Source organism: Tympanuchus pallidicinctus, unplaced genomic scaffold, assembly GCF_026119805.1.
Source record: "Tympanuchus pallidicinctus isolate F22 unplaced genomic scaffold, pur_lepc_1.0 scaffold5, whole genome shotgun sequence".
In the NCBI taxonomy this organism is placed as follows: domain Eukaryota; kingdom Metazoa; phylum Chordata; class Aves; order Galliformes; family Phasianidae; genus Tympanuchus; species Tympanuchus pallidicinctus.
Window position 1 is genome coordinate 39109621 of NW_026294769.1, and position 16133 is coordinate 39125753.

General features: G+C 41.9%; 1 protein-coding gene across 3 annotated transcripts; it reads right to left on the reverse strand.

Moving 5' to 3' along the window:
• Positions 1-177: 177 nt before the first annotated feature.
• Positions 178-13503, reverse strand: SDR16C5 (short chain dehydrogenase/reductase family 16C member 5). Of its 3 annotated transcripts, none has more exons than XM_052703185.1 (7): positions 13008-13503; positions 9987-10330; positions 5206-5337; positions 4125-4224; positions 2933-3077; positions 2249-2374; positions 178-1756 (listed from the first exon to the last, which is right to left on the reverse strand). In XM_052703185.1, exons 1-7 carry the CDS (start codon positions 13486-13488, stop codon positions 1663-1665), a joined length of 1422 nt encoding a protein of 473 aa, XP_052559145.1. In that variant the 5' UTR covers positions 13489-13503; the 3' UTR covers positions 178-1662. The 3 variants fall into 3 exon arrangements, with proteins under 3 accessions (XP_052559145.1, XP_052559147.1, XP_052559148.1); XM_052703187.1 differs by lacking the exon at positions 13008-13503 and adding an exon at positions 12695-12848; XM_052703188.1 differs by lacking the exon at positions 13008-13503 and adding an exon at positions 10457-10479.
• Between the last annotated feature and the right edge of the window lie 2630 nt (positions 13504-16133).

Below are 16133 nucleotides of genomic sequence, written 5' to 3' on the forward strand. Positions count from 1 at the left end.
CTGATTGACCTTGCTCTTAGTATAGCTACCTTTCAAACTCAGTGATTCTGTAAAGTCCTTATGGAGTTCTTCTTCAATACATTCCTAGGAAAGATCCTCCACACTAAGAGGGGAAAATGGGCCTTCTTAACATCAGGAGGTGAGGAGCCTGCAAGATGTGCATGCACCACACGGGTATATTAGTGATTGACTTTATTACAAGCAAACAGCTATCACAGAATTTACAGGTACACATCACAGAACTTACAGGTATATATTTTCTAATAACTTCAACTTCCTGAATTGAGCTGCAAACTGAGCAGAATTTCTGAAACAGAAGATCTGAGAGAACAGTAGAAACAATTTTTTTCTTCATCAGTCTGAATTCTACCTCTCAGCTATCCATCATAACTGTAAAGCTACTTCTAACATTCTTGTTTCTTGTTCGTCATTAGCAAAATAGTTTAACTTAAACTCTTCTCAATTAGTGAAAACATCATTAATTGTATAAGCAGGGAAAATGACAATAGTTTCTAGGCCATCGTGGAAAAAACAACTCTTTTTTTTTTTAAATTACAGATTTTAAATCACAGAATTGTAGGGGTTGGAAGGAACCTTTAGGGATCATTGAGTCCAACCCCCAATCACCCTTTCCTCCATGCTGTCTGCTGTTAATTTCATGCTAAAGCATATATAGTCTTAGTTTGTAGGCATTGCCAATTGCCAGTGGAATACTGTGACATGAGATTGGTTTAACCAGCATATATATAAATAGCATAATATATAATCTTCCTTTTTCTTTTTTTTTGTGGGGATTTAATGAAAGTCAGGTTGGAGGGGGCCTCTAAGTGGTCATTGTCAAAAAGAACAAGGCCTCCTCCACAGCATACCTGAGAATAATCCTAAGAGAAAAGGCAAGTAAAACAAGTGTCTGTAGATAGAAGACAGCCTGCTTCCCAATTCAGGAGCAAAACATTCTGCTGTTACTCAAGCTGTAGTTCTAGTGAACCTATTCACTATTCACACAGCATCATTCCTTTCTGAAACAGTCCCAGGAGAAGCCCTAATTACACCATGTAATACCTTTGATTTTAGTAGCAAAGGTATTTCTGTTGTCTTGCTTGGCAAGATATTTGACATCCCATCTCTACTGGTAGTATTATGCTTTGTAGCTACAAGCTCTACATAGGAGATGAAAAGTTAAAATTGTTCCTAAAATATTGCACTCATAAGATATAAAGATTTCATTGCAAAGTTGCAGGCATAGTATTAGCTTTTAAAATAAATTAGACAAGAAGTCAATTAGCAGCACAAATGTCATTTACATTCTTTTGTTCCCCTGACATCCATAGACACACCTGTGAGTCCTGAGATTATCTCCCCCCAAACTGCTAATTACTGGTTTGTGAAGCAGAATGATATTTAAGGCATTATAACAGATATTACCAAAGGAATGCATTTCAATTTTCCTACTTCCATAATGAGGGAAAAAGAAATCAGTGCATTGGATAAAAAAAGCTCACGTGAAAGCTGTTGATTAAGAGCTAATTAAAATCAATTTCCTTAAAAATGTTATTAAGTAGAAGTGAGGCACCTTAAGTTCACAGCTGCTAGAGAAGCAGACCTTTCCCACCGCTACCTTTAACAAAGTCTGCTTTTCAGTTGCTGAGTTTTGTGCAATTTTCAGTCCTTCTTTGTGCGACCTTTGAAGCTATCCATGAAATGGAGGGCTCCCGCAAAGTCCGCAAGGAGAACGCCTACTTTCACTGGTAGGATACTGCAAGGTAGAAGAAACAGATCTCAGAAGATTTTTGTACTTTATACAGAAATCACAGAAGTCACTTCACATGGCTAATACTTGCAAAGAAATTATAATCTCTTACATAGTTCCACCAGTGCTCACAAAATACAGGTTACACATTTTGCTGCCTTAGTCATTACCTTAAATCAGTTCACCAGCCTGGCTTGCAAGAGACAGACGTGCCCTAATGCTGGGGCAAAGATTCCAGTGATGCATTTCCTTAGGAGCAGGCCCAGTTTCTACAGCCCACAGTAACACCGCACCCCAGCAGAGGCAGCAAGCCAGTCACACATTTCTGACATTGTTTTGTGTAGAACCAACCCCTAGAAACTAAGAAAACTCCAGAAATGTGGAGAACTGAATGAGCATTCACACTGCACAGGAGTAGTCTAGTTGGTGTTTTTAGTCAAAACATTTTCAGCTTAGATAGAAAAAAGAGTGAGGTAAAGAAGGAAGAACACAACTTACTGTTTCAAAGCAAAGAAGAAAGACAAATTGCGTGGCAGTACCAAAATTGCTTGGTCTCGTCGAATAGCAGTCATTATCTTTTCAGCCACATAGTCTGGGTCTAAAATGGGGAGCAGAAACGGCCACCTAGAGGGGAGGATGTTTATTTTAATACAGATTTCTTTAGATTGACATTTTATTCAAGAAGGTATCAATTCTTGCAGATAATTAAAAGAGAAATACCATAAATCATATGAAGCAGCAAACCTTTTTTATGTTAGCCTAAAGAGGGAAAGGGGTGGTTGTTACTTTTCCTTTGTCTCCCTCACAAGAGAGAGCCATGTATTAAGACACTCTAGCCTTTTATTTGGCTCCTGAATTTTGTGTTTTTATAAGTGTACTGAGCAAAGCTATGCCAGTGACTTCAGGAGGTGAATGAGGGAAACCAGACAGGACAACTGAAGCATTTGACTTCCACAAAGGAATGAAACAGGGGAAGGGACATCAATTACGTTTTATGCTTCAGCTTAAATGAATATTGAAGTACTGAAAGCTTTGGCACATACATTCTGGTCACTAGATAGCATATCATCCTTGAGAGGCCCTAAAACAACACAAGCAGGGCAAAGTCTAGCTTGTAAGTGTCATAAAAGAAGCAAGGCCACACGTTCAAATTGCATAACAACATCACAGAAGCTTACTCACTTGGTACTGCAGCCATCGAACATCCCCGTGTTTATGAAGTAAGGACACACAGTTGTGGTTTTAACACCAGTCTTTCCCAGAACTTTCATCTCGTAACTAATGGACTCTGCAAAACCGACGGCCGCAAACTTACTTGCACAGTAATCTGTAAAACAAATAGAACAGTAATTGCAGTTAAACCATTTATGAAGCCTTACTAAAAAAGCGAGTCCCAATTTTTGACAGAGAACAGGAACAACTCTGTGCTTTAGTAAGTAAACAAACAGCAGCACTACAGAATGGTATAGATACGATGTACATGTGCTACTCCCCGGAAATCACTATCCTGTAACACAACAGAGTAAGCAGCAGTTTCATAGGCTACTAATAAAACTTGCTTTTGATGCAACTCATTCTTTTACTTTCCCTCTTCTAAATCAGCTGTTGATATAGACTGGCAGACAGAGGGTTTCTCATCACATCTCTGCGTGTATCACCTTCCTAGTCACTAATCTGCTAACAGCAGATGATAAGGACCGGCATGAAAACATAACTTCATTAAATCGGTTTCTTCAGTCTCAAACCTAGAATTTCAAGACTCTCCAAAGTGTTTTCAGCTTGCAGCTCTATTTGTTTTCATTATCACTATCTTGAAGCTGGATTTCTTTTATGCCACTTATTTCGTTTTCCTTCCCCTCAGTTGCATGCACTTTGTAGGAATTCCTTCTGAGTCTGCTGTAATCTCAACACTGAGTAGTTCCTCAGTGAATGGAGAAGCAAATGCAAAATGAGATACTGTGCAACTACCACTGTACTACATTGGATTTTATTAACAGTTTGAGTTAGGGAAGTCAATACAGGACGCTGCATAGCTTGAGAACATATCTGCAAAGAAAGTTGCCTCTAAGCTACCAAATGTCTGTAGGTCAATTTCAATAACATACAAGTTCTCAGTTTTCAAAGTTCCATATGAAGCTCCTGGATCCTCTTACTGCCTTGCTAGAAAAGCCTGTTCCACAGCACTGCTGAGCATCTGGAAAACTTTTTCAACAAAATGTCTAAGGTCAGCTGGTTTGAAAGTATCACTGTTTGCTTTACTTTGTATACAACAACCCAGAGACTCAAAGTTAGGACTTCTTTCATGAGTGTAGATTGCTGGGCTTAAATCAAACTAATTGGTTTAACTAAACAGACATCAGCTTTAATACCCTACCTGCAAGACGGTTGACTCCAATCAGTCCTGCTGAGCTTGCAATGCTAACCAAGTGTCCGTGGTTAGAGGCTATCATTGCTGGAAGGAAGGCTTTATAAGTCTGCAATGTAAGTCACAGTTGCAATGAAACATTTTAGTAAGTGAAGTTCTTGCTATAATATTCCAAAGGTGTTATTTGTAGAGAAATTCTGCCTGCACTTTCAGTGAGAACTTCCCACCTATTATACAAGAGAGGGAAAAAAATAGGAATTTGTTGTTTGAACACTAAACTAAGCTGGGATGTTCCATGTCCAACCAGTCCCATTTTCTCAGCACTGTAGACAGATGACAACTTGCTGAAAGCAAAAAACACATCTTCAGCTAGCTGTAAAACTGCTTTTACCTTAAAGCTCAGCACTATTTTGTTTCAAATGAAGACTGAAGACTCAATACAAAATTTTGTAAAATGGCAAAAGTTTGAATTTCACATCTTCCTTTTAAGTTTACTTAATCTTTGTGGTTAAATTTACTTTGAAGAAACTGAAGCATGTTTTAATGTCTCATTTACAATTCTTTATGGTAAGAACACAGCGTAGATGGCCCTTCTCCCCTGAAAGGAGGAAAAGCACATTAAGTTGCTCATTTTGGACAAAAGCCCCACTTATTTAGTGTAAGAACACTGACTGGACGTGTGGTATTCCTTACAATAACTATCATAACCACAAAGTAACTAAAACAACAACAGAATTCGACACTTCTGTTGCTAGAGCAGCAACTTCTAAACTGGACGTGTTTCACATCAATGAATATTGAGGGATATAGTATCTGCTTAGCTTAAGAATTTAACAGAATGACAAACTTCAGTTCTTAAAAGCATTTCTAAACACTAAGCAGTTTTTCTCCCATTTAACTACCTAGAAGTTCCTAAAGGATCCATTCCTCACCCTTTATTTCACATACTCCAAGGCATAGAAAGTAATTTCTTGTATCATTTCTGACTCAACTTCCGCATATTTTACTCAATTCCAAATGGCAAAATCAATACTGAAAACATGTCAGGAGGACAGGATGTTTATGTGTGTATGTACAAGAACAGCATTACCCAAAAGTGTGCCATTGTATTCACTTCCATAGTTTTTTCCACAAGTGAATCTGGAGATTCAATAAAGCTCCTTCCAGTGACAATGCCAGCATTGTTGACTAGGATGCTGACATCACCAACTTCTTTCTTAACCTACAACAAAAAAATCTTGAGTTATTATGCAATAAATATAAAACACGCTTTCTGAATTTTATACATAAGAATATAAGAAATAGAAGTGTCACACATCTCAACCAAGCTGAATGTATTGTGCTTGTTACAGACCCAAATACTATGGGTTCCTACACTTTCCCACTTGATGCCTGTTTAGGCCTGAGCTCACCCCTGGACTTTGGAGCCCAGCAGCTCATGGCTCCATGTAGGTGTCTGCTTTCAGAGAACTACAGTTCTCACTGTGACTGTTCCAGATAAATCCCTACTACAGAGACCTTTACTAATATAAGTACTTTCCTACATTAAATAAACCCATCTCAAAACCAACAGGCAATTCTGTATTTAGGACCATTTCTGTACCATGCTGCAAGCACAGTATGCAAGTCCTCATGCCAAGTAAACGGAATCAGCCCACCAAAACCTACATGAGGGCCATAATAGCTAAACTAATAGCTAAAACTAACCTCACTTGTGAGATTTTCTCTAAACTCAAATCCTCTTACATATTCCAGAGTTACTTGTATTCAGAAGCAGTGCTGCCATACGGCTTCAGAATTGAAACTAGCTTTCACACCACTGGTCTTCTAGTGAAGAGAAGGAAAAGAGAGTTACTTGCTGATAACACAAGTTGCCCGTGTCCAAACAATCCAGGATTGTATCTTTACCATTGTATAGGACAGCAGCTACTTAATTGCATCATGGTATTTCAGACATTTCAAAGCTCATTGTGCTGTTTAGCACAGGTTCCATTTCTTCTGACTGCCAGTGTTATGCAATTGCAAGTATTACATTGCAGCTTCTCCACTAGCCATACCTTCACTTGTACACAACAAGAGCTTTCCTATTAAACCAGACCTCCTTGCACCCTTCTTGAGGATCAGAGTTCTCTCCCTCAGCACATTAGGGTTAGAATGAGCAGTCATTTTTCATTAGAAATATCCCATATGTGCATAAGCAGTGAGAAAGACAGCTTATAAAATTATTTTCCATATTACAGCCTTTTCCTTTATTTAAATATCTTGACTGCTTCAAGCAATTTCATAGATCAGGAATTTAACAGTTCCTCTTACCAAATGAAGGTATTTATTTTATTATTATTATTATTATTTTTGTGTATCTACAGTTTAGGTGGAGGAGTGAAAAACACATGCTTTCACAGAATGCAAAAACCTCAAAAGCCTTCTGGGGCAGCACACAACAAGCAGTTTGTTTGTAGAATATTTGCTTTGATTGTAACACTGAGCCAGAAACCTTTTGAAATCGTTCCAGAAAAATTAGTTGGCTAAAAAATAATTTAGCTCAGTAAGTGGAAGCATAGTTCTCATTTCAGCTCCAGAATGAGAGTCTACTAACCTGACAGTACAGCTACAGGCCAGCTGAGATCATCAAGGTGTTGTACCAGTTTTCATAGAAGGAGAATTAAAATATTTAGTGTGGTATTTCAAGTATCGTTCATTCATCTCTGCTATCCAGGAAACAGGAGGCAAGTTCCCTATTTTTGTTTAATTTGTAGCTTCCAGATCAAGTGGTAAAACTCTGCTGGTGAGTAGCTTAGGAAAAGCACCTTCTTCTTATGCCCCCGGCCATTGAGTTCCAGATCATAGAAAACTCATTTCTCAATGAAATGTCCTATGCTGTACAAATACAGCAACTGAACAGAGCATGAGGAGACCACACAGGATAGCTTGCCTGAGAGCAAGGGTTTAAATGTAATGCTTATCCCCTTAACAACCTTCTTGTCTCTGCACTTATTTGACTATTTCCATGTTTGTTAAAAGACATAGATTTTAAAAAAAAAAAAAAAAAAAAAAAAAAAAAAAAAAAAGCAGTCTTCTTAGGATTATATGGAATAGCTTTTATTGCACTCTATAAGCCAAAGCCCTCCTTCTACCTCAGTCATACTCCTCCCAGAGGGTCATCAGATAACAATTGAAGTATTCCTGGAGCAGTGCTACATAATCTCTGCATGCAGCCTTGGACAAGTTGGTCTAGTCACTAACAGGAGCACACAGCCCCATCACAAGTTAACAACTGTGGGAACTCAGAGAGACCCGGAATCACTGGCAAATGATGCAGTAGCACTGCCTCACATCTGATGATCTTTGCAAACCTGGAAGCACAGACTCACTCCCCCAGCCTACCCTTTGGGGCAAATAAATACCTGAATGAGCAGTCATGCTGCTTTCACATGCCAAAGCATGGACAGAGCTGGGGGATGTTCATAAGGTGGTACCTGAGGCATTCCCATAAGGTGAAGATGAAAATACTGTGAGAAGGCAGCAAATAACAGTCTCAATCCATTTCTTACTAGGGGTAAAAAACCTAAGCGACCTCTTCCTTTATTCCTGTTTAAGAACAGCTGTCTCTACCAAGCTTTCCAAAATACATTCACACTTCGATAGCATTCAAAGCAGACTTGAGTGCCTTGATGCAACCCATACACTTCAGCTGTTCAACAACTACTAACTAGTCCTGGTTCACATTCCTGGCTGTTCTGGTTCCCTCCTCACAGCTACCCCACATAAGACGGAGAGCCAGGACACTCAGACCAGGCTCCCACATTCTTCTCTCAGAACAGGACACCTCTACTGAGTATTCTAATTAATGGGGCAGGGAATGTCATCTTTCCAGAATTATAAGCCTCTCCATTATGCAGAGCAGGAAAGGATACTTCAGGTGTTTGTTTTAGGCCTAGGTAAGCTGAAAATTATGCAAACTGCTGACCTGGTTAAGCATCTTTATCAAGCATGAGCACCCTTTCCTGTTTGTTGCTGTATTTCATTTATAACTTTACATATGGACACTTGGCTGTATTTCTGTGAACCGCAGAGAGCATCCCAAAGTGCCTGCCTTCCATGGACAAAGACCATCTCCCATAACTTCCTACAAGGTGGGAAAAGTTCACTGGATGTGTATTTGGGAGCAGAAAACATCACTGAGAAACTTGCTTCTGCTGTGCAGGGGAGCAAAAGCAAAGAAGGTTCATACAAAAGTGAAAACAGTCACGTTGACAAGCAATCAGTAACAACAAAAATCAAAATAGAGCATAAGCAAAGCAGTAACACGCAAGAGGATCTTGAAGCAAGTGTGAGCCCATATGCAATTCATAATCTCATAATGAGGAAAAGGCTGTTTCCTCCCAAATAGGAGATCAAAAACCCATAAAAGTTACTTCCCTCTTTCAAAGCCACAGATGCCCAACGTTAAGCTAAACTCTAAGTAAAGGAGTTAAGTCAGAGAAGGCCAAATTCCTTTTGGGGGTGGTGGTGCAACAGGGACACTTTGAACACGTCTTAAGCCGTAGCTCTCAGCACCAAAAGCTGTCTTTGTTGGTACAGAAAATTCATAAGGACATCACACACCCAGCACTTTTTGTTTTTCTTCCTACTGAAATGTTCTCTGATTTCTGTGTGGCTGATGAAGTACCCAGAGCAGGTAGTTAAGGATCAGTTGCATTTCATTTTGACATTGAGATTCCAGGAAATACACCATGCAAAACAACGTTCCATACTGCCTGCATGAATTTATTTCACTATCATCTTGCACCACTCCAAGCTACTATGTGTGTAGCTGAACCACAGGAGAAAACAAGCAAACAAAAAAAAACCTGTGGAATAGTTCTGCTTCATCTTGCAAAAATTGAGGAAGCACACTGAGCCACGATCTACTACACAGTACTAAATAAACAGCAGCATCAAGCACTGGTTAATACTAAGGTCTTGCTGCTAATAAGAACACTTTGAGTGTGGTTCTACATCAGGAGGACATGCTGTATCTAAAATAACAGTGGTGGTAGTCTGTTTTCTTCCCCGTGGTTCAGCTGTTAGTGAACTTCTAACAGAATATTGTAAAGTGAGGAATCCTGCACTGTGTGGTTACAAGACCCCTTTACCACCTCCTTGCTCCCATCTCCCCATTTTTATCGTCCTCAATCTATTCTACACACATAGCTACATCCTCTGCTTGTCCAGAAACGTTCTTCTGCTGCTTTTCTCCATGGTACTGAAGCATCAGCCCTCAGGTCCTTAGAACTGCACTTAACTTAACTGCACTTAGCAACATTTTAAGCAAATGAGAGCAGATTATAATGGAAACTGTTAGGGAGTTCTAGCTTTTGGCAGTTCTACAAGTCCTGCCCAAGATATCTAGTCACAAGCCGTATTTACAAAGCTCTTTAGAAAGCATCCTAACAAAGCCTTCAAGTTCTATTTATTAATTCTGTTCACGTGCACTTGCAAAAGTCTATTCACAGCCAGGGATCTAGTCTAAGTTGACCAAAGTCATTAATCCTTCTCACAAGGTACAATCTTCAGGGTTTACTTTTTGTAAAATGTTTCTAGAGCTTGAAATACTGCTTTAATTTCAGTAAGTTGTCTCTGTGTACTTCACCAGCAAGTGCTGCACAAATGCAAAGCCACTCAGCTGAAATTTGTCATTGAAAGAGAACCAGCTCTTTTTATTTTTAAAGGACAAAGGTGCAAAAGTCAACTCTAAGAACCAGTATTCTTAAAACAGGTAGTATATGTAGTAAGTCGAATGAAACATTTTCTTGACTTGACATGGCTAAAGTGTATCGTAGATCACCAACACCTCAGAATAGCGTCAAAGATGCAAGTGAGATACTTTACCTGATCTGCTACTCTGTAGACTTCCTGCCTTTTGCTGCAGTCACAGATGTAAGAATGAATTCTTACTGCTCCATTTTCTTCAGCCAATCTGCATGTCTCCTGGAGTCCATCTTGATTAATGTCCCAAAGAACCAGTGTGGCTCCAAGTTTGGCAAATTTTAAGGATAAGAGTCTTCCAATTCCACTTCCTGCTCCTGTTATTAATACTATTTCGCCACTCACATTCTTCTTACGTTTAGGCACAAACAAAAACACCAGTGATTCCAGCATGTAATATGTTGAAAGTCCAATGACTTTGAGCAGCTCCAGGAAGAAGTTCATCTTGAGGCTATTTTTTCTGATATCTGATTGAAAATAATGCAAACATCAACAATTCCAAACAGAAAAGCATTTTCCAATCTATTCTAAGTATTTTGAACTCAGAAGCAGCCTAGAGAGTACATGGCCTTATGTCTGCATGTCTGACTCACCTACTCTGTTTCTATATTATCTTGAGGGCGTTCCTATTCTCTTCCAGAAATGCAAGAAGAGATTTGTGATTTGGGAGAGGGAAGAAATACTTGCTTTGAAAATTCTCCGCCCTTCGCATCATGGCTTCCCACCTCCGCTCCAACAGAATACAGACACCTTAAAAAAAGGCAACAGTTGCCCTTTGCTACATCTGAAGCCAAAATGCATGGCAATTAGAAGTCAACAGGCTTGAACAGTCCATACTTATCACAGTAACTCTGAGCAGGCATTTAAGTCCATTCCCCAGCATATGAATGCTACACAAGAAGCACGCCCTTGGTCGAGGCAAGCTTTTACCTTTGACTTAGTTATGGTGCAAAAGATTAGTATTTTCCTTTTGAGCTAAAGGTACAGCTTAGCAGTGCTTACACTTCAACTTTTAGCACTAAGTGCCTGATTCAGTCACATCTTTATTAACGCTGGTATCTAGGTACATACTCATGTTTGACAATTGCCTAGAGATAAGTTACTTATATCTCTGCAGCTCTGAGCAAAGTCTGCAAAGTGTAGCATTTTAGTTTGCATTGTCAGGAGCATCAAGTTTTGGTACATGACAAACATCTCAATAGCTGTAAAGGAACAGACAACTACAAGATCAGAGTTAGTTCAGAAGGCTTTACAGTGCAAGCATTAGGACATGGTTTCCATATCAATTTTGGTAACAGAAAAACATTCATCAAAAAGCAAAGTGGGTCAGGAAACAAGTTCCTCTTTCTAAAGGACATGTTGTATAGTATTTTCTCTTCCTAATTCCCTTTCAAATGGTGCGAAGTATACACAGAAGTTCTAGCACAGAAAAGGTAGGGTAGTAAAACTGATTTAAGGTTTTTGTTTTTTTTTTTACAGCACAATATTTTCATAGATACTGCAATGATTTTACCTGCAGTAGACATTCACAGCTGTAGAGCTATGACAGATCTGAGCTAAGATAGAACTAGATGGGAGAGGTGTTACTAAACTTCACAGGTATCAAAAATAACATTTTTTCATTACAATTTATTTGCTGTGTCTAAAACAGAAGTAGGAAGTCTTCAAAGCAGATGCAGCTACAGAGTTTAACTTCACCAAGTTAATTTAGAAGGGTGAACAGTGACATACTTCATTGGCATTAAAGGAGATTGGTATCTCCAGAACAGATACGAATGTTACAGAGAGCTGCAAAAGAGTCCTTAATCCCTTTAGAAAACACAAGGGAGGTAACAGCCTTCTGAATATAATATTCTGTTTGATCTAAAACCAGTTCCTAAAACCAGAGTGTGTCAGCAATTTAGTAAGCGATATGATCAGGTATCAGGCTTATACAGGGCAGAGACATGCTAGAGCTCAGAGAACTTGTTTTCTCTTGGGGAAGTAGAATTGGTTTAGGTATAGGGGTTGTCGAACTCCACACCCCTCACTGAGATGCTTACCATTTCCCTCTGCTGTGCCTCCCTTAGCCTACCCGTGCCTGGCCTGCAGCCCTGTTCTGCCAACTCACAGCACAGGGCTGGTCCAAAAGCAGTAAATAGGAGCACGTAAGTTGGAATTAGATTTACAGGTGAATGAGCCACAGATACCTTTGGCACACATAAGACAAGCAGATTCCTGCATTTCCTCACCAGTCATTCCGGTGAGGCACATTGCTTTTAATACTTATCTCCCTCCCCCCCACATAAGTACGAAGGGCTTCTATGCAGTAGCAAAGTCTCAAGAGGTTTCACAACAGTCAGATTGCTTTCCAGCCACAGAGAGTTTCCAAAACAGACTTGTATGTGCAGGTGCTGATGCTGTCAGCTGAGCAGCCCCTGCAGACTACCAGTACCCACATGCTGCAAGGACAGAACTGGGACTACTATCATGGAGCAGCTTGAGTTGGAAGGGACCTTAAAGCCCATCCAGTCCTACCGTAGTCAGGGCTGCTCTCCACCAACTCAGCTATGCAGGACTCCATCCAACCTGGCCTTGAGTATCTCCAGGGATGGGACACCACAGCTTCTCAGGGCAGCTGTGCCAGGGTCTCACTGTGTAAAGGATTTCTTCTTACTACCTAACCTGAGTTTCCCCTCCTGTAATTAAAAGCCATTCCCCCATCATATTGCTATCAGAATGCGTAAAAAAAAATTCGCCTCCATTTTTTTTTTTTATAAGCTGCCTTTACCGTATGTTGCTCCAATACACCGCTAATAGAGAAAGCGTAAAAAAACTGATGGTACAACCACCTGAGCAGATGCCGGCAGGTACGCATTCACTCACCGCATCCAGAGGGCAGGAAATCCCGGCACACGCAGCGGTGCCGTGAGCCGAGACGGGGCACCTGGCAGGCAATGCCTTCCCTGGAAGATTCCGCGCTACCCTGAGCCTCCCGTCCGTCCCGGCCCACCGTCTAACACCGGACTCCAGCCCACAAACGGCTCGGAGCAGCAAGCAGGGAGCGGCTCGCCGCCCCTCCCCGCGCTGAGCGCCGCCTACCCCTAGGAGCCCGGCACCCATGGGTGCCCCCCCGCCGGCGTCCCCCCACAGCACCCCGGGTACCTCCGCTTGCCGGACCGAAGAACGAAGGCAACTCCGCCTGAGGGAACAGAGAGGCCGCGTACCGCGAAGGAAGCGCGACATGGAGAACGGGACTGCGGGCCGATCCGGCCTTTATACCGCAGCCCTCCCCGGAGAGGGGCTGACCGGATACCGGGGGGCGGGCCGGAAGGGCCGCGGGTCGGCGGTGGGGGGAGCGGGTCTGGCCGGGTCGGAGCCCGTGGCAGGCTGGGCAGGGCTGGTCTGGTCTTCCTTGCCTCGCGCGCAGCGGTGGGGCTGTGTGGGATCCTGGGGAGCTCGTCAGGCGGAGTTTGCGTGAGGAAGGGGCGGCATTCTGTGAGACGGCAGCTGGTGCGCGGAGACGGCACCGGGGAGCGTGAGGAGGTGGCGCCGTCAGTGAGCTGAGCCGGGGTGAGAGATCCCCGGGCGGGTTCAAGTGAATGGAGGATGCTTGGGCTTCCCAAACGTGCTGTAGTTGTCTCATAAGGGAGTTGAGGATGGCCTGAGTTTGCTGACTCGTGCCCTGTGTTTACTGCTCTGGATGGTCTCTTCCTTCCGAGCAGCGCTTTGGGGCGGCTCTTGCTTTCACCTCGCGCTCGCGCTTAGACAAGAAAACTGAACGCTCGCAACTTCCGCGAAGGTCTGTAAGACACAGGGTACTTAATGCCGCCGGAAAGGAATAGCCTTGAAGGCATTTCCTCGGCACTCGGATCCTTCGTGTCCCTCCTTCCCGAGTGGCACGTTTACGCTGCTGTTACACTCCTGTGAAACGCGGAGCACACGGCTTTCTGAGCCTTCGCTTTCTGCCTGCTGTGCTAGGCGGTCGCTCCCTAATGAAGCGCTGGGTTCCTTATACTGCCTAATGCTGTGCTGTGTTCACTATTAATAACGTGTCTCAGGGCAACTTTGGAAATCTGAGGTGTGACCCATCGTTTCCAAATAAATGTTCAGAGCTCTGTTTGAGGGTCTGCTTTCAAGAGGAGGGAGTACTGTGATTCACACTGGCATGAACAGGTTGCTTTGCTTGCCCGCTCAGGAACAAATGGCACCCTGTGGTCACAAAGAGCCAGGGTTTGGAAGCTGCTGTGCTGTTTAAATAAATACCTTTCCTGCTTTCACAACCTGCTCTACTTGAAGGGCTGTTGAAAGGGGTCAAAAGTTCTTTTCTTTCAGGGATATAATGCTGGGTCAGGGTCCAGGCTTTTGACGGTACAGGCAGTGCTGAACCCTCAGGATCAGCTCACAGAAGGGAAAGTATCTGCTGAATTAGAATATTCTGCTGAGTTAATGTTTTATTGTAATAATAAAGTAAATCCAGGAGGCTGATGATAGCCAAACAGTAACATTGATGAAATTTGGTTTTGGCTGCGACTTTCTTTGTGGATTGTATTGTTTGCAGTGGTTCATTTGAAACAAGGAAGTGTGGAAAACCATTCATTTAATTTTCAAAAATATTTAAATAAAATATGTGCTTTGTAGTAATGCTTGCAAATTAGTAGTATTTAACACTGAGCCTGACCTTGTGAGAGGAGTGGGAAGCTAGAAATATGGATCCTTGCCTCCTTTCCCAGATTTTGTAAAGTAAATAATAAAGTCACTGAAATAAAACTCACTGAAATAAAACTCACTGAAATGCCTGAATGTCTCCAGATTGCTTATCTACATGATGAAAAGTTCAAGTTTAGCCTTAAAGATACCTTTTTCAGGACTGTCAAATTACCGTTTTCCATGGTTGGGGTTGGAGCAGAACCAAGTAGAATTGTCAATCATGATTCAAGTCCAGAAATTGAACTACTTTCATCTGTGTCAGATGAAGATGTCTCCCTTTTGCCACACATAATTTCTGGACCAAATTGTGAGTGCTGGCAAAACTCCAGGGCCATACTGGACTGGTATGGTTGGTGCAGGGTGTGTTACAGCACTCTGTGCGTGTTCAAAGGATCCCAAGTTTATCTCAAGGCCACGGAAATAAGTTGGAGTGACTTTGTAAGAGCTTTGCCTTGTCTATACTCATACTACTTAAGTGTCCTGCAACTGTTGATTGTTTTCAAGGGTGTCTCTTTATTTTCACCAGTGTGAATTCCCATAAAGCTCTTGGTTTTGCTATAGAGTAGATAGTGGTGCTGCTAGTGGAGCCACGTAATCAGGTGCACAAAGCCTCATGCAAAGCTGTGGCAGTCCTTATTACATTAATGTTGGCTTCACCTTTTGATTATCAGTATGTCACAATAAATGAGGATTAAGTAAACAGAATAAGGGCTGGCCTAAGCTAGATAAATGCAACTGCACAGTGACTGGGGCACGCAGCCTTGCCTCAGCACAGAACAACAACCTGACTTGCTCAGGCCATACTCTTTCAAAAGCACTCTTCTTATTCTTTTATTTTTTTTTATAAGAGCACTCAAAACGTACTAAATATTTGATGTTAAACCATTGATTATTCCCCACCTACTGCAGCTGTTCAAGTGAAGCAGTGTAATATGCTAGCAATGTGACCTTCACCCAGATAGGAATACCTGCTGTGTATGTCTGCAATGCCAAAGTTCAGCTGCTCACTGTGGGTGTAGGTGAATAAATCAGCTCTCGTGAGTGGTAGAAGTGCTGTATGTCCCTCAGTCATGAAAAAGTGTGCCAGTCTCTGTTATGCAGAGTTATGACAGTGATGGTGCAAAGGGCTTAAAACCACATTTCCCACCTTCTCTTCTCTTCTCTTCTGTAGGAGAACGCTACAAATAGCTTTTTAAATTCCTTTATCAAATCTGCAGAGCCTTGAATGATGTGGGACAAGAGGGTTCCTCTTGCCTTATGTACCTAGCCCTGCTGCTGCCCAACCTCACTCCACATTATAGAATTGAATGACAGTAGCATCACCTCTTTGAAGTGATATTTGCCACGGTTGCTGTACTTTATTTAACTCACTGCTCTGGCGATGGAATTGGCACACTGTAGTCCTCTCTGACTACTCAGGTGTTCAGATTATTGGTGCCAAAGAGGTTATTGCACGCAATTGCTGGGAGTGGCAGCAGAAGGTTCCCTTGAGTAAGCAAGTAGCATTGGCTGAGCTTCCCTCTGCCTCCAGAGCTGGTTCACTTTAACTAGAACCGTGAAATGAAAGAAACATGAGGTGTG